Genomic DNA, 18,052 nt, shown 5'->3' with positions numbered 1-18,052 from the left:
CAGCAGCCTGAGGTGGGTGGGCGTGGAGGAGACTCTGCGATGTGATTTGAGGAACCCCCCGGCCTTTCTGGATTGAGCACTGGGGCTCTGCGTGCTGGGAAGACTGGGGTGTCCATAGGGCCTCTTGGGGCTTTTCTTGGACACTTACGTCTTCTTTTTTCTTTTTTTTCTGCCGCACTGTGTGGCATGAGGGATCTTAGTTCCCAGGAGCCTGGGCAGGGACCCTCTTCTGTCTTTGTATCCCCTTTGCCCAGCACAGGATCTCCACCGAGCAGACAGTCTGCCAGCGTATGACAAAAGATCAGGCTGCCTGCCCTCTGCCACCCCAGGCTGTCACCTGTGCCCCTACACCCTGGGCCTCCAGGAGGCACCGAGGCCGTGGGCCGGGAAGGTGGGACTGGAACAGGTCTGGGCACCCTCTCCACAGCCCCTCGCCCAATGCCTCCGCCCTGACCACCGCACAGCCTGGGCCCTGGGGCCTTGGCTTACCACAGGGGCCTGGGACCAACCCCAGAACAGAGCCCCACTGATGGTGGCCACTAAGCCTGGGTGGGAGAAGGCCAGCCAGCCACTGCATGGTGGCGGTGGCCATGGCAGCCCCTATCATCCTGTTCCAAGTCAGGAGTGCCCCGGGGGGAGAAGGAGGTGGCATCCTGCCCCAGATGGTCTTGGCTCAGCCCCAGCTCTGGAGCTCAGGCAATAACTGGGAGCAGCCCCTCCCTCCCGCTATGGGAGAGGAGACTCCCCTGACCCACAGGGCCCCTCCCTCTCTCCAGGGGCGATGGGGCAGGAGTGTCTGTGGAGCCCAGGAGCCGGGAAAAGATAAAAAAGCCATCAGTGGCCCAGTAGCTCACCGTGCTCTTTCCCAGCTCTCCCGGCCTGCACTCCAGCCCTGCTGCAGCCATGAGGTCCTCCATGTCTCAGCAGACGTACTCCACCAAAGGGGCCTTCAGCTCTAACTCTGCCAGCAGAGGGGGCGGCTCCCGGGCCCCCAGCAGCGTCAGCTGGGTGACCGTGTCCCGGAGTGGTGGCAGCGGGGGAGGGCCTGCTGTGGCCCCAGCACGGGTGGCTTTCGCAGCCGGAGCCTCTATAACTTGGGGGCCAGCAAGAGCATCTCGGTGAGCGTGGCTGGAGGGGCCTCATCTGGACAGGCCCTGGGAGGCTTCGGCCTTGGTGGTGGGGCCTATATGGGCCCGGGGTCTGGCAGGCAGACGTTCGGGCCTGCCTGTCCTCCTGGAGGCATCCAGCAGGTCACTGTCAACCAGAGCCTGCTGACCTGCCTCAATGTGGAGATCGACCCAGAGATCCAGCGGGTGCGCACCCAGGGGGGGGAGCAGATCAAGACCCTGAACAAGTTTGCCTCCTTCATCGACAAGGTGGGCCGAGGTGGAAGGAGGCAGGGAGGGGCCATGGAGTGCAAGCCAGGCCCCTAAGAGAGGGTGGGCTGGGCGGAGGCTGGTGTAGCCCATGTGCACTGGGGCCTGGAGTGGATGGAATGACCTTTGGAGCGCTTCTGGCCTGAGCGTGGGACGCCTGGACCCGAATGGCTGGACTGTCTTTACTGTAGTTGATGGTGAATCTCGAGTCCACTCATGAGGCCTGTTGGCCCAGCCTAGCTTGACCGTGTTGCAGCCTTTCTTATAGTCGTCATTAGTGGGGTTACACGGCAGCCTTGTCGCCCAATTAAACAGCGGATTGTCCTCATTGCTCTTCTTAGTGGGGTGGCCCTTACTGCCTCTTGTTGTTTTATAGCTGGGAAAACGGGCTCAAGTGTCAAGTCTCCAAGGAACCCCATCTGTTGCCTGTTCTCTTGGTTTTGGAGGAGGTCTAAGGACAAAGATGTGATCAGGATACAATGGTGGGGGGGTCCTAGGGGAAGTCTCCTTTTCCCTTCTCCAATTCTTCCTCGCTGTTCCAACCAAGGAGCTCAGTTTGGGGTGGAAAATGAGCATGGTGGTCACCAGGTCACCATGACCCGGGGATATGCAGTTTGATCTGTCCCAGATCGGGAGTGTCCTGACTCCTCCTCTGGCTCTCAGACCAACTAGGGAAGCTCTTGTAGTAATCTCTGGCATTTCCAGGTCCACTTTGCTGCATTGTCTACCTCTACCCCGAGCCCCCCCAGGCAGTGTGGGACCATGATGAGGAAAATCCTGGTGGATGACCATACCTTGGTTCAGTGATTTGTGGGTTCCCAAAGGATATTCATGTCCCCTTTCTCATATGATACCCACAGTGTCTCATGAGAAATCAGTCTAGGTGATAGTGTGTTCCTTTTTTTTTTTGAAGGATTATTTATTTATTTATTTATTTATTTTTGGCTGCGTCTGGTCTTGGTTGCGGCATGCGGGCTTCTCTCTAGTTGTGGCGTGCGGTTTTTTTTTCTCTCTCTAGTTGTGGCGCACAGGCTTAGCTGCCCTGCGGCATGTGGGATCTTAGTTCCTTGACGAGGGATCGAAACTGCATCCCCTGGATTGGAAGGCAAATTCTTTACCACTGGACCACCAGGGATGTCCCGTGTGTCCATTTTTAAGAAGAGAAAATTGAGGTCTGGAGAGGTTGAGTGATTTGCCCAGGATCATATAGGTACTTGGAGGCAGAGGTAGCCCTGGGACCCAAGTTCGTGGCATAAAGAGGTCTTTTTGTCACTGCTGCCTAGTGTCCTGGGGCCATGTGACTGTGGGCCTGGGGTGCTGTGGAGGTGGGATCTGGAGAGACCTGATGGCAAAGGGTGAGGCAAGCTGTTCTGCCCACCTCCTCACCTTTTCCCCTAGTGACTTTTGTTTCTTTTGTGGGACTGTCCCCAAGGTCAAACAAGCAAAACCTTCTCAGACTCTCAGAACCATGGTCTAGGAGCTGGGGCCTGACAGGTTGTCCGTGTCTGGTATCCTGGAATCCCGGTTGGGCAGAGAACCCCCCTGGGGGCCCATTAAGTTAACGCCATGAGCACCCTTGTGAGTCTGTAGAAATTGGGCTGGACATCCATATTTTAAAAATTAAAAAAATGTTGGGCTTCCCTGGTGGCGCAGTGGTTGAGAGTCCGCCTGCCGATGCAGGGGACACGGGTTCATGCCCCAGTCTGGGAAGATCCCACATGCCGCGGAGAGGCTGGGTCCGTGAGCCATGGCCGCTGAGCCTGCACGTCCGGAGCCTGTGCTCTGCAACGGGAGAGGCCACAACAGTGAGAGGCCCGCGTACCGCAAAAAATAAAATAAAATAAAAAAAATAAAAAAATGTCAAATTTACAGAAAAGTTGCAATAATGGTACAACATATTCCTATATTTCCTTTCACCCAGATTCACCAATTTTTAGCATTTTGTCACATTTGCTTTCTTTCTCTCTCTCTTTCTGTATGTATATTTGTATATATCCATATGTACCTATATATACACGTATACTATATATGTATCTGCATTAAAAATTTTGATTTTGATGCAGAATTGAGGCTCAGAAACATTGATCTAGTTTGATTTACCCAGGACAAGTGAGAAAGGGAGACCCAGGAAGAAGTGACTTGACTTCTTCCTGGGTCATGAAGTAAATGACTGACTGAGCTGGGCTTTTTTTTTTTGTTTTTAAATTTATTTATTTATTTTGGCCACGTCTTTGTTGCTGCGTGTGGACTTTTTCTAGTTGCTCTGAGTGGGGGTTTCTCATTGCGGTGGCTTCTCTTGTTGTGGAGCATGGGTTCTAGGCACGTGGCCTTCAGTAGTTGTGGCTCGTGGGCTCTAGAGCACAGGCTCAGTAGTTGTGGTGCACGGGCTTAGTTGCTCTGCGGCGTGTGGGATCTTCTCAGACCAGGGCTGGAACCCATGTCCCCTGCATTGGCAGGCGGATTCTTAACCACTGTGCCACCAAGGAAGTCCCGGAGCTGGGCTTTTATGTTTATTAACTCTTTAGGGTCCTTGTAATTGGATTTCCAGCAAAGACTGTTCACTCAGGAACTCCTCCCCACAGCAAGACAGAGGCCCTGCACTGCCCTGTGGTGTCCTGGTCAAGACAGAAGGTGACGATGGGCCAGGTCCTTGGTCCCTCCTGGGGCTGGGGCTGGCGCCAGCCACCCTTCTTGCTCTGGCTCAGGTGCGGTTCCTGGAGCAGCAGAACAAGGTGCTGGAGAACAAGTGGGCGATGCTACAGGAGCAGGGCCAGAAATTGGGCATCATCTGGAACAATCTGGAGCTCCTCTTTGAGTACTTCATCAACAACCTATGGGGGAAGCTGGACAACCTCCAGAGCGAGCAGGGGAGGCTGGACTCAGCTGAAGAACGTGCAGGATCTCGCTGAGGACTTCAAGAGCAAGTGAGGAGAGCTGGATAGGCTGGGGCCATGTGGGGATGGGGAGGGGTCAGCGTGGGAAATCTCCCCAGAGAGGGCCACCCTATTCTTAGGTCCAGGGACACAGCTGGGGGAGTGTCCAGACAGAGCTGCTTCCCTCGGGGGCTCAGGTCCTGGACCCATTGCCTCCTGGAGGATTGTCACACTGTGTACTGTTGTAAGATGAAAAAATATTATAAGGTAGGGAGAAAAGTGTAATGAACATTTATGTTCTCATTTACAACTTTAATTATTGTCTACTCATAGCCAATTTTATTTTGTCTACACCCCTACTCACTCGCTTTTCCTCTTCCCTTATTGTCTTGAAGCAAATCTCAGCCATCATGTCATTTCATTCACAACTATGTTTACTGGATATATTCATATAGTTCATCTGCATAACGTGATTTAATAACACACAAACACAATGCCCTAAGAACACCTAAATCTTTTGAAACAATAATCCTCAGTATCACCAACTATCCAATCAACAATTGAATTTCCAATTGTTCCATAAATGTCATAAATTTTAAAAATACAGTTTGCTTGACTCAAGATGCAAATAAGGTTCACATATTATGATTGGTTGGTCTGTGTATTTATGAGTTTAAGGTATAAACTTTCATATCTTTTCCCATTGCTTGACACTGGCAATTTCTAAACCTTAAATTCTCTGCAAAAGCAGTTGGAGAGAAGTTGGTGTTTTCAATGACATCCTATTGTAGAAAGTGAACGCAAAGGTTAATCATTGTCGACACATCTTCAACCTGTTCCCATAAAGCCTCCCAAGGGCTCTGATCCAAAGAGATGGCTGCTCTCAATTGCCATATTATTGCACAAATACTGTGCTCATTTCCTCAAAGGAAGTGGGAGGAATGTTTAAAGACTGTATCCCTGTTTCTTCATTGGTTAGCTGCATTACAGAACTGCTCCCCAAAGGTGTTCTTGGCCATTGTGGGACCCATCAGGGCTTCCTTAAAGCCAACTGGGTTCAATGTCTTAAAAGGCAGAACTGGGCGGAGCCTGGGCTGAGTCTTCCCTGTGTAACAGGTATGAGGATGAAAGCAACAAGCACACTGCCACAGAGAACGAGTTTGTGATGCTCAGGAAGGTGAACAAGGTGGCAGGGAGTGGGGGCAGGTGGTCTCCGGCTGCCAGGGTGCTGGGCTGACTCGGAGAGAGGCGAGAGCCCTGGGGGCTGAGCCAACCGCCCTGCTCTCTCTCTCGCCCCCAGGATGTGGATGCTGCATACATGGGCCAAATGGATCTGCATGGCATGATAGACATCCTGATAGAGGAGATGGAGTTCTTGAGGCACCTTTATGAAGAAGTAAGATAGCCAATGGACAGGGATACTTACATTCACATACAGCTTTGGGGATCCCCCCTGGAAGTCTGATCAGAATTCACTAGCGCAACTTAATTGATAGAATATAGCACCTGGACCTGGATCAATACTTGCTTCCATGTTTAGGTGCTTATGATGGGCCAGGAACTGAGCTAAGCTTTTTACATAATCCTCTCAACAACTCCATAATATAGGTTCTATTATTGTCTCCCTTTTATAGTCAGGGACACTGAGGCTCTGAGTAACTTGCCCATGGTCACACAGCTAGTTAGAGGCAGTTCTGAAATTAAAACCTGGTCCTTGGACTGTTATACTGTTCCCCTTGTTGCCCAGTTTGTAATGGAGCAAGGGATACAGGAGCAGAGATGGACAGAGAGTGGGGACTGAAATTCCATGTGAGAGCAGGAGGTGAGCTGTGGGTAGCAGGTAGATCACAGAATCTACGAGGGGTCCCAGGAAACAAGGGGGCTTTGAAGACCAAGGTAAGAGGGTTGAACTTGACATGAGTTGATGATAAACTCTTAGATTCAATAGGGAGCCCAAGGCCAACCTTATGCTCAGAATAAGAGCCCTTTCTCTAATATCCCTGACGGGGGGCATGTAGCCTCTACTTGAATACTTCTAGAGGCAGGGAGCTCACTCTTTTTTAGGGAAGGCATTTCCATTGTTGAACAACCGTATTGGAAAGCTGACTTGGATCTTCTTCCCATGACTTCTGCTCTTGATTGGCCCTGATTCTGCCCTCTGGGCTGCACGTATCCAATTGTCTTCCATGTGACACATGCCTGTCATATGACAACCATTTAGTGGTCGGGATGATTAGTGAACTGACATTTGTGGCATGTGAGAAAGTTGGGGAAACAGCATCCTTAGTCCAGAATCCAGAAAACAGAGAGGTGGGGAGGAAGGTTACAGATACAGACTTCTCTTCATGCAGCCTAATACTGTACTAGTTTATGTGTTATTTTTAGAAGCCATTTCACAATGTTTGCCCCTTAAAAGCTCCCTGGGTTTTTTTACGTGAATGCCTTCAAGTGAGACATGCGTCCCCTGTCCTCCAACTTCCTGTATTTGGGCAGCTGAATTTTTGAAACTGAACGCAAGAGTTAATGATTCCCCTTTTTCCTGTGAAATGTTATTGTGGTTCCATCCCATCATTTTAGGTCACTGTGGGTGCTTTGAAACTTGATTCTCCTATCCATATATTGGAGGTGTCCAAATGGATAAGTGGATACATTACTGACGCCCCAGCTTTGGGTTATCTGCAGACCTGATAAACTTTCAGTTTAGTTATTTTACAACATTTCAGTGTAAATCATTGATAAAACACATTAAGGCAGACAGAGCCAAGAAAAGAGTCCTCGTCCAAGAGCTAGACCTTCCTTCCCACCAGGCTGATCTCATCACTCCGCTAATAAATAATTTGTGTTTCAAGAGGCTCAGTTATTTTAAAATCCAGTTAACCGTGGCATCACCTGGCCCACACTTTTCTGTCTTATTTCTAAGAATGTCAGAAAGAAAAGCATTTCCAAAGAGAGGGGAAAAGAAAGCCGTCTTCCAAAGAAAGTCTTGGTCAAATAGCATCCGTGGCATCCTTTAGTAGTTTGGTAACACAGCCGTGGAATAAAATCTATTTGGTTTGACTTTTCCTTAGGGAAGGCTTGCTGGCTCCATGCCTCTCACACACATTTTAGAATTCATTCTAGAGGTTCATAGGAGATTGATATCAAGTTTAAGCTGGAGAAGTCTAAATCTCTCCCCTTTGAAAATGAGGACATTTTCATGTCTCAGGCTCTGGAAACTCTTCTACTGTCTATATTTCTCATGGATCTCCAGGGGTGTTTATTTCCTTGGCCATGGCCATGGGGTCCTAGGATTTGCTCCTCTGGCCTGGACCCCTGAGATTCCCAACAAGGCCAAGGTCTCTCATACCCTCAGTGTCTGTCTTGGCTTCCATTTCTTCTCAAGCATCCTGCCCTTTCCAGTTTGATGACTGTTTTCTTGATGGGAAAGAGCAAATGACATAGCAGTTGAGTTGTTGGCTTTGCCTGGGTCTTCTGTAGGGTTAGCCCAATGCTACCTCCCTGTTCTTCACACCTAGAGCTTATCTAATGACCCCTGTCCACTGGCCTTAGCGTTTTTCCAAGTGCATCCTTGGCTGTGTTGTTCCCCTTCAAACATCTCTACACGCCTGTCGGGATGAGCTTGTTGGGGAGTGTTCTGTACCATCATGCTGATTTCTTAGGTGCCTCCCCAGTTTCTTTTTTAGTGGGATCACTGATGGGCATTCACCATCCGGAGCTTCCTTATTCTCCTCTCTTAGGGTGGACTCTCCTTTAGGACAGGTCAAGGGTGCCTAGCTCCTCTTCTCTGAATGGGTAGGAACTAGCTTTCCTACTCTCTCAAAAAGCTTTCCCTTCCTTTGCTGTTCCCTGTCCATTTGACACATGTGGCTGAATACCTTCCACATGACCACAGAAGGACAGTCTGCCTTTGTGGGTTACCATGTGATGAGAGCCATGTTGGGACAGGGATAAGGTGCATGGGGCAGGCTGTGGCTGACCCTCCCTGGGAGGTCTGAGGGCATTTGTGTTGGATTTTGAAGGAAGGGCGGGACTTCTGAAGGAGGAGCAGCGAGGGTCTGCCAGCCAGGGCCCCAGCCTGCGCCATGACGCGGAGGCACCAAAGAGCACGGTGTGTTTGGGGAGCAGCAGGTGACCTGGCATCAAGTGTGTGGGAGAAATGGATGAGGAGATGAACAGGGAAGGCGAGCTGGAACCAAGCCAGGGTCACTTCCTGTCAGAGTTCCCCATGTCTGTGGGCACCTCCTTGCGGGGGGGGGGAGGAGTGAAGGCCAGAGCAGTCATTCCCTTGCTTGCATACCAGGCGGGATGGCTAACACTGCACTCGGTAATCGATTTCATGGTCTGGTTTTGGTCAAGCCAGATCTCAAGGAAATCCAGAAGGCCAGCCACCAATCCCTGGTGTGTTGTACAGGGCAGGAAAGTTACCTCTTGGCTTCCCTCTGGTCCGGGGGCTCCCTCCGGGATCCAGCTCCAGTGCCCTCACTTCGCCCCTCTGGCTCCTTTTCCCATGCGTGGGTGCTCCCTCCCCTCAGGGCCCCAGATGTCTAAGGAGCTCACACCTTTAATCCACAGAGTTCTTCTCTCTCCACTAGCATTAGCTCTTTCTTTGGAAAGCCTGACCTTTTTATCCTCTAGTCCTAGCAAGAACACCTTTATCCACTCTTGATGGTGTCTGGTAGATAGTGTTTGCCTCCTTGTCTTAAAAATTTCAAGTTAATTTTCCTCAGGACCACGCTCTGGCATGGGACTGTAGAGGGACCCTGAGCTGGGGAGGGTGATGGGTGATGCTGCAAGATGATGCTGGCAACGCACGACTGTGACAGAATGATTTTTTTTGTGGCACATGCCTCACGGGCATCCTGACTGACCTTTGGAGAAGTCTGGGCAAATGATTCATTTTACTGAGCTCCCACCATGGGCCACGTATGGATCTGAATCCTCAGATCAACTGCATGAGGAAGGTATTTTACAGAAGAGGAGACTGAGGCCTCGTGAGGCTTATTGATGACAGTGGTCCCACAGCTGGTAGATGTCAGACTGGGGACTTGAACTTAGCTTTGTCTGTCTTTAGAGCTCATGTCTTTTTTTAAGAAAAATTTTTAAATTTTTTCTAGTACACTTTGGCCACGCCGCGTGGCATGTGGGATCGAACCTGCGCCCCCTGTTGTGGAAGCGCGAAGTCTTAGCCACTGGACCACCAGGGAAGTCCCTAGAGCTCAGGTCTTTTCACTAAACCATAAATATTTTAGTGATTGGATTTCTGCCCCCTCTCCCTCCCAACCCATTTCACCTTTTAAAAGAGAATCTAATTTGAGAATTTAAATCTATGTCCATACAGATGTCAGTTTTGGCTTTGCTAGTTCTTTCTTTCTTTTTTTATAATTTTATTTTTTAATTGAAGTATAGTTGATTTACAATATTGTGTTAGTTTCAAGTGTATAGTAAAGTGATTCGGGTATATATATATATATATATATATATATATATTCTTTTTTCCCCGATTCTTTTCCATTGTAGTTTATTACAAGAGGTAGTTCTTTCTTTCTTTATGCCCATCTCCATCTTAGTCTGTATCGTCTCAGGTTCTGGTGTCAAACTCCCTGTGTTTGAGACTGAGCTCCTTGCTTAATAGTTTGTGATTTGGAGCAAGTTGCTCTCTGTGCCATTGGGAAAGGGCAGGGAATGAGTTAGTACCTGTCAAGTGCCTAGCACAGTGCCTGATCACAGGGAATGTCCACTAATGTGGATTGTTCTTGCCATTCTTCTATCTACTGTAATCCCACTGGCAGCAGTGAAGGGCAGTGTGTGAGCAAAGTTGGAGACAAGACCAGAATATGTTGGAAGGTACTGACTTTGAGGCCGAAGATTTTCTTCCCTTTGGGAGCCACTGAGGAGCACTGAGTGGATGAGGGATTTGATCGGAGCTGGGGTTTGGGGCAGTTTGTCTGCAGCCCAGGGCAGGAAGGACCACGGGAGAGACAGAGGCAGAGCCCAACTGGGAGTCAACACAGTCATGACCTAGTGATGAGAGCTGGTCTCAAGGCCCAACATACCGTTCTCGGCATCTTGAAACGTCGTTTTAGGTGTGAGAGCTGATGGTCCTGGAAACACAGGGAGGGTCCAGAACATCAGCATGGACTATAAATAATTAGTGTATTCCAGAGGAAAACACTTGGGCTTTGGGCACTCACCTGACTGGTTCCAGGCTGGGCCCTGCTGGGTCAGACTGGATGACCTTGGATCTTGTGACCCTGGATGTGTCACTTCTTTTCTCCAAGCCTTGTTTCTCACCTGCCTATGTCAGGACCACTGTGAATGGTGATGCAAGTTGTTAAATGCCTGAGCAGAGAGTGGCGTTTGAATCAGGCCCATACTTGGCTGCTTCTGTCCAGAGGAGTGCTGTTTCCTAATTTGAACAGAAGCACCCTGTGGGCCAGCTGTGGCCCTGCCTGTCTCACAGGGTGTTCTGAGAATTAAAGGTGACTGTGCTGGCTCAGGCCTGGTACCAGCTGGAGTCCAGTCAGCACACATTCCCTTTCCCCTTCTTTAAGCTCTTGGAAGCCTGCAAATCCACACAAAGAAAGATGTCTATAAAACTGGGAGCCCCATTCCAGCTGGAGAGATTGAGGCCTTTCCTGGCAGTTGTAGCTTCCTTCTAGGGCGGAGCCTGGGGGAGAGCACAGGCCTCCTGATGCCACCTGGGGACCCCTGGCCTGGGGCATGGGCACTGGTGACAGCTATTTCTGTTTTTGCAGGAGCTGAGTCAAGTGCAGACTCACATGTCTGATACCAGTGTCATCCTCTCCATGGACAACAATAGCAACCTTGACCTGGACAGCATCATCGCCGAGGTTAAGGTCCAGTATGAGAAGATTGCCCAGAAGAGCAGGGCTGAGGCCAAGGCCTGGTACCAGACCAAGGTGAGAGAATGGCCAGTCCAAGGATGTGGGCTAGGCCCGCACCAGGACCTTCCTCCATTGTGAGAGGCCTGGGCAACTGGGTTCCTCGGAGGTCCGGGGCCAAACACATCCAGCCTACACATCCTGCTGTGAGGGTGGGCCCAGGGGTCAGTGGTTACCCATGGGGGCCTGGAACGATCTGACAGCTCACTGTCATTTCTTTGCCTCCAGTACAAGGAGCTGCAGGTGACAGCTGGGAAGCATGGGGACAACCTGAGGGACACCACGAATGAGATCGCATAGGATCATAAGAGGCTTCTATGAACAACTATATGCAACAAACTGGACAACCTAGAAGAAATGGATAAATTCCTAGACACATACCACCTACCAAGACTGAATCAGGAAGAAATCAGAAATCTGAACAGATCAATTACTAGTAAGGAGATTGAATCAGTAATCAAAATTTTCCCAGAAAAGAAAATTCCAGGACCAGATGGCTTCACTGGTAAATTTTCACGGGTAAATTTAATGCCAATCCTTTTCAAACTTCTCCAAAACCCAAGAGGCAGGACAACTCCCGAACTCATTTTATGGGGTTAGCATCAAAGCCAGATAAGCACGCTACAAGGAAAAAAACTACAGGCCAATATCCCTGATGAATATAGAGGCAAAAAAATTCCCAACAAAATACTAGAAAGCTGAATTCAGCAGCACATTAAAAGGACCATACACTGTGATCAAGTGGGACTCAACCCTGGGATGCAAGGTTGGTTTGACATACACAAATCAATAAATGTGATACATCACATTAATAGAATGAAAAATAAAAAAAATCATGTGATTAAAAAATCATATCATCATCTCAACAGATGTAGAAAAAGTATTTGATGAAATTCAACATCCATTCATGATAAAAACTATCAACAAAGTAGGTATAGAAGGAACATACCTCAGTATGTTCCTCAGTATAGTAGAGACGATGTATGACAAGCCCACAGAGAGCATTATACTTAGTGGTAAAAGGTCACAAGCTTTTCCTCCAAAGTCAGGAACAAGGCAAGGGTGCCCACTCTCATAATTTCTACTCAGCTAGTACTGGAAGTCCTAGCCAGAGTATTCAGGCAAGAAAAAGAAATAAAAGGCATTAGAATTGGAAAGGAAGAAGTAAAATTTTCTCTATTTACAGATGACGTGATTTTATATGTAGAAAATTCTAAAGACTCCACAAAAATACTGTTAGCTCTAATCAATGAATTCAGTGAAGTGACAGGATACAAAAGCAACATACAAAAATCTATAGTGGGGCTTCCCTGGTGGTGCAGTGGTTGAGAGTCCGCCTGCCGATGCAGGGGACACGGGTTCGTGCCCCGGTCCGGGAAGATCCCACATGCCATGGAGTGGCTGGGCCTGTGAGCCATGGCCGCAGAGCCTGCGCGTCCAGAACGTGTGCTCTGCAATGAGAGAGGCCACAACAGTGAGAGCCCCGCATACTGCAAAAAAAAAAAAAAAAATTATAGTGTTTTTAAACATTATCAACAAATTATCTGAGAAAGAAATAAAGAAAATGATCCCATTTACAATAGCATCAAAAACAATAAAATGCTTAGGAATAAATTTAACCAAGGAGGTGACAGGTCTCTACATTGAAAACTGTAAGACATTCATGAAAGAAATTGAAGAAGACACAAATAAATGGAAAGATATCTGTGCTCATGGATTGGAAAAATTAATAGTTAAAATATCCATACTGTCCAAAACCATTTATAGATTCAATGAAATCCCTGTCAAGATTCCAATGATATTTGATATAGAAGTAGAAAAAACAATCTTAAAATTCCTTTGGAACCACAAAAGAACCCAAATAGCAAAAGAAATCCTGAGAAAGAAGAACAAAGCAGGAGGCATCACAAGTCCTGATTTCAAACTATATTATAAAGCTATAATAATCAAAACGGTATGGTCCTGGCATAAAAACAGACACATAGACCAATGGAATAGAATGGAGAGCCCAAAATACACCCATGCATGTATAATCAACTAATATTTGACAAGAGAGCCAAGAATATTCGATGTAGAAAAGACAGTCTTTTCAATAAATGGCGCTGGGAAAATTGGATATTCATATGTAAAAGAATAAAACTAGACCCCTATCTTACACCACTCACAAAATCAACTTGAAATTAATTGAAGACTTAAATGTAAGACCTGAAACCATAAAACTTCTAGAAGAAAACAGGAAAAACCTTCTTGACATGGGTCTTGGTAATAATTTTTGAGGTGTGCCACACCTAAAGCACAAGAGAGAAATTAAAAATGAACAAGTGGATACATCAAACTAAAAAACTTCTGCACAGCAAAAGAAATGATCAGCAAAATGAAAGTTCCACCTATGGAATGAGAGAAAATATTTGCAAACCACATACCTGATAGGGGGTTAATATCCAAAATATATAAAGAACTCATACGACTCAATAGCAAAAACCTCCAAATAATCCAAAAAGGAAGAGGACCAAAAAAAACATCTTTTCCAAAGAAGATATTCAACAGGTACATGAAAAGGATGAAAAGGTGCTCAGCATCACTAATCATCAGGGAAGTGCAAATTAAAGCCACAATGAGGTATCACCTCATGCTTGTTAGAATGACTATCATCGAAAAGACAAGAAGTAACAGATGCTAGTGAGGATGTGGAGAAAAGGGAACCCTTGTGCACTGTTGGTGAGAATGGAAATTGGTGCAGCCAACTATGGAAAACAGTGTGGAGGTTCCTGAAAAAATTAAAAATAGAACTACCATAAGATCCAGCTATTTCACTTTTGAGTATTTATATGAAGGAAACAAGATCACTATGTTGAAGGGATATCTGCAGTGCCGTCTTCATTGCAGCATTAGTTACAATACATGGAAGACTTTGAAACAACCTAAGTGCCCACTGGCAGGTAAAGAAGATGTGGTTTATATAGAAAATGGAATATCATTCAGCCATAAGAAAGAAGGAAATCCTGCCAGTGCTGCAATATGGATGGACCTTGAGGGCATGATGCTAAATGAAATAACTCAGACAAAGAAAGACAAATACTGTATGATCTCACTTATATGTGGAATCTAAAAACAAAAGCAAAACCAAAAAAACCCCCCCAAAAAACCTCATAGAAAGAGAGACCAGATTTGTGCTTACCAGAAGCAGGGTATAAGGAGTGGGGAAATTGGGTGAATGTGGTCAAAAGGTACAAAGTACCAGTTATAGGATATGTTCTGGAAATGTGATATACAACTTGCTGACTATAGTTAAAAATGCTGTATGCGATATTTGAAAGTTGCTTAGAGAGTTAATCCTAAAAGTTCTCACCACAAGGAAGAAAATTTTTTTTGTAGCTGTAAGAGGTAATGGACATTAACTAAACTTATTATGGTAATCATTTTGCAGTATATCCATATGTCAAGTCATTATGCTGTATACCTTAAACTTATACAGTGTTTAATGTCAATTGCATCTTAATAAAACTGGAAAAAAATCCACATTTTAATTAGACTTTGTGGTTCACAAATATGTTACTTTGCCTGTGACCTTCACAGCAGCCCCAGAATTTAGTAGGGGGCAAATGATACCCCTTTTTGCAGGTGAGGCAATTAAGGCTCACCGAAGTTAACTTTCGCACCTGCAGTGGTATAGCTGGTGAGTGGTAACCAGGGCTGCCAATTTCAAGCTCTCCACCCTTTCTTCACAGTGGCAACCTCCGTCCTACCTCTGTTTCCGTCACTCGCCAAATCACATGGAGCCTTCCTCCACTGTGTCTCTAGGAGTCACCCCTTTCCCTCTTCATCTCCACACTTCCCTACTCTGAGCCTCAGTCAATTAATTACCCAAGTAATTCCCCAACTGACTGACTTCCCAGCCCTGTGCCCTGCCACACCCCAAACCCTGCTGCCAAATCAATGTGCCCCTCCCTTCTCTGGCAGCCTTAGAGTTCCTGATGGAAGGGACCCTTCTTGATGTCCCCTCCACTCTGAGCCTGGTCACTCAGTCTCCCTAAAAGAGACCAGACAAGCCCCACGAAACTTCCACCGGGGTCATGGGAGTGCCAGCAGAGGGATTTTGAGCCAAACCCTAACCACAGCTTAGGAACACAAAGGTTAGCACTTAGCAAAATTAACTCCACCACCTAGGTGGTCCCCAGCTTGGGGAGGCAGTCATACTTTCAGTGAGCTTTCTCTTCTCAGGGGGCTGGAGTATAGAGCACCCCTGATAGGAATAATAACTAGTATTTCCTGAGTGCTCACTGCCTACTATACTACTGTCAACTCTCTACCTGATTCACTCTTTACAGCAGCCTATGAGAGAAGTACTATTTTCATCCCCATCCTGCAGATGAGGAAACGGAGGCACGGAGTGATTAAGTAACTTGTCTAAGGTCACACAGCTAGTAAGTAGCTGAGTTGGGTATGCAATCCAAGAAGCTTGGTTCCAGAGCCCAGCAACTGGGTTATGCTGTTTTATAGAAAAAGAAATTGAAAAGCAGGGGCACTGGAGCTGGAGAGATATCTGAGGCAATCTAGTCCAAACGTTTCTTTCTTTCTCTCTCTCTCTCTCTTTTTTTTTTTTTTGGTCACACCACACAGCTTGTGGGATCTTGGTTCCCTGACCAGGGATTGAACCCAGACAGTGAAAGCATGGAGTCCTAACCATTGGATTGCCAGGGAATTCCCCAAACGTTTCATTCTATAGGTAAGAAAATGAGCTGAGAGAGGGGAAGAACTTGCTAATGACAAAGTAGAACAAGAAACAAATTTTTTCAGGTGGTAATCAGATTTTTTTAAAAAATTGAAGTATAGTTAATTTACAATGCTGTGTTAGTTTCAAGTGTACAGCAAAGAGATTCAGTTATATATATATATATATATATATATATATATCTTAACAGAGAAACAATTTTATTGAAATTATATTTACGGCTTAAAAAATAGAAACAGTTTTATCAAGTAACAAAACTCAAAGATTATACTATGGACCATGAAGATCCACTAATGATGTGTATGTTACTTAGAAATACTTGTGTAAAGCTGGGAATGGCCTGGACACGGGGTTTCGATGCTGAATTCCTGGAGCCTCAGGACCCCAGGGGCTGCTCTCAGGGGGTCCAGGGAGAGGCCAGCATGTAAGAAGGTTCACGGTTCCCTCCTCTGCACCAATCAGAGCATCTCTTCTTTTACTTGGTTTTCAAATGGGGCTGTGCATATGTTTTTTTTTGTTTGTTTGTTTTTGTTTTTTGCGGTACGCGGGCCTCTCACTGTTGTGGCCTCTCCCGTTGCGGAGCACAGGCTCCGGACGCGCAGGCTCAGCGGCCATGGCTCACGGGCCCAGGCGCTCCGCGGCATGTGGGATCCTCCCGGACTGGGGCACGAACCCGTGTCCCCTGCATCGGCAGGCGGACTCTCAACCACGGCGCCACCAGGGAAGCCCGTGTGCATATGTTTTGGATGACAAGAATGGTTTTGCTGTCAAAACATGTTGGGTAACCCCTGCTGACACATGCCCGGGAAGTGGGGGGAGACCAAGAATGCTCTCTACCCCTGGGAAAGGGGGGACCTTGTGTACAGACTCCCCCTTCCCGATTCTAAGGGCTCCCCACCCTCTCTCTGCCCTCACTGTCCCCTTGCTGAAATGCTGACTGGTCCTCTTCTGCAGAGTCTCTGATCCCCAAGTTGGCTCTGGCTCCCCACAGAGTGACTCTCGGGCTGCTGAGGCTGGTTGACTGAACGGGGTGAGGGCACAACCCGGTCAGGACGGGCAGAGGTGCTTTCCCACACCACACACCAGGTTTGGGGCTAAAAGACTTGGGATCCCTGTAATCCCAGGACTGAATGCAAGGGCTTGCCTCCCTGACCCAGAAAATCCTAGGCAAACACACCCTCCGCTCCGCTCCACACCCCTGTCAGCTGCTCATCCTTCTTTGACAAGATGGGGAACAGCTGCCAGTTGAGGAAGGGTCACAGAGGTTAAGAGTGGAACTGTGGAGGTGGGGTGGGAACCTGCTTTTAGCTGTCACTGCCAGGGGGAGTCACCCAGGAGCTGGCCCAGGAGCTGCAGGAGGAAATCTTCCCTTTCTCAGGGATGGAAACCCCTCTTTGCCTCTCTCCCTCGAGGGTCAACGCTCTCTTGCACACTGAAGGCATGCCTGCCTTCAGTTTCTCAGGCTGCCTTTTGAGGATTTTGTGAACTTCTGGTAATTCTGACTTCATAATAGAGCCACAGAATATGGCTCTAGTCCAGAGCTTTCTTCCTGTTTGGTTTGGGTTTATTATAGGATTTGTCATTTAGTTAATTTGGACTTAGTTAGTTGGAGGACACAGAATTGGTCCCTCAGGACAGTGTCCTATATTATTGGATACTTGTAAGGACAGGGCCACATGATCCAAACAACCAGTCCTGTGGCAAAAGCAAGGACAGAACAAGCAGAGTGCTGGCCGAGACCCCGTGGCTACTCTGATGCACCATAAGCTACAAGTCTGTCTAAGTTGCTGTATAGTTGTTTTTCCTGCAGATTCTGATATACAGCATTGTGGTGCAGAGGTTAAGGTCACAAGCTTTGATGTTAGACAGACAGGACTGGCCTCCTACCTCCACCACTTCCTAGCTATGTGATCTCAGGCAAGTTACATAACCTCTCTGAGCCTCAGCGGCTGTAGCTCTAAACTGAGCATAGCAACTCCTCTTTTTTGCAGGGTTGTTGTGAGGAAGGGAACCCCTACCTGAAAAGCACCCAGTGTCCAGCACGTGATGGCAGCTGTATATGAGAGTTCCTTCTACATGGAAAGCAAGGCGGGCTTTCCCTCATCTAAATTTTTATCTCAGGGATGGCGTCTGCCTCAACTTAGAGTTAGCTTGATGAGAAGTACATCA

General features: G+C 47.5%; 1 protein-coding gene across 1 annotated transcript; it reads left to right on the top strand.

Annotated features, from left to right (window-relative positions):
- Positions 1-533: 533 nt before the first annotated feature.
- Positions 534-16,953, top strand: KRT79 (keratin 79). Its single transcript, XM_022572097.3, is given in 8 exon segments — positions 534-1,045; positions 1,048-1,376; positions 4,082-4,257; positions 4,259-4,300; positions 5,366-5,426; positions 5,550-5,645; positions 11,005-11,169; positions 11,380-16,953. Coding segments are annotated over 8 exon segments (1,083 nt in total). The 5' UTR covers positions 534-903; the 3' UTR covers positions 11,452-16,953.
- The last annotated feature ends 1,099 nt before the right edge of the window (positions 16,954-18,052 follow it).

The sequence above is a fragment of the Delphinapterus leucas genome, chromosome 11 (genome assembly GCF_059928025.1).
Source record: "Delphinapterus leucas isolate spDelLeu-1000000601 "Yukka" chromosome 11, BTC_Dleu_Yukka2, whole genome shotgun sequence".
Taxonomy (NCBI): Eukaryota; Metazoa; Chordata; class Mammalia; order Artiodactyla; family Monodontidae; genus Delphinapterus; species Delphinapterus leucas.
This window is presented reverse-complemented; position numbering and strand designations above follow the sequence as displayed.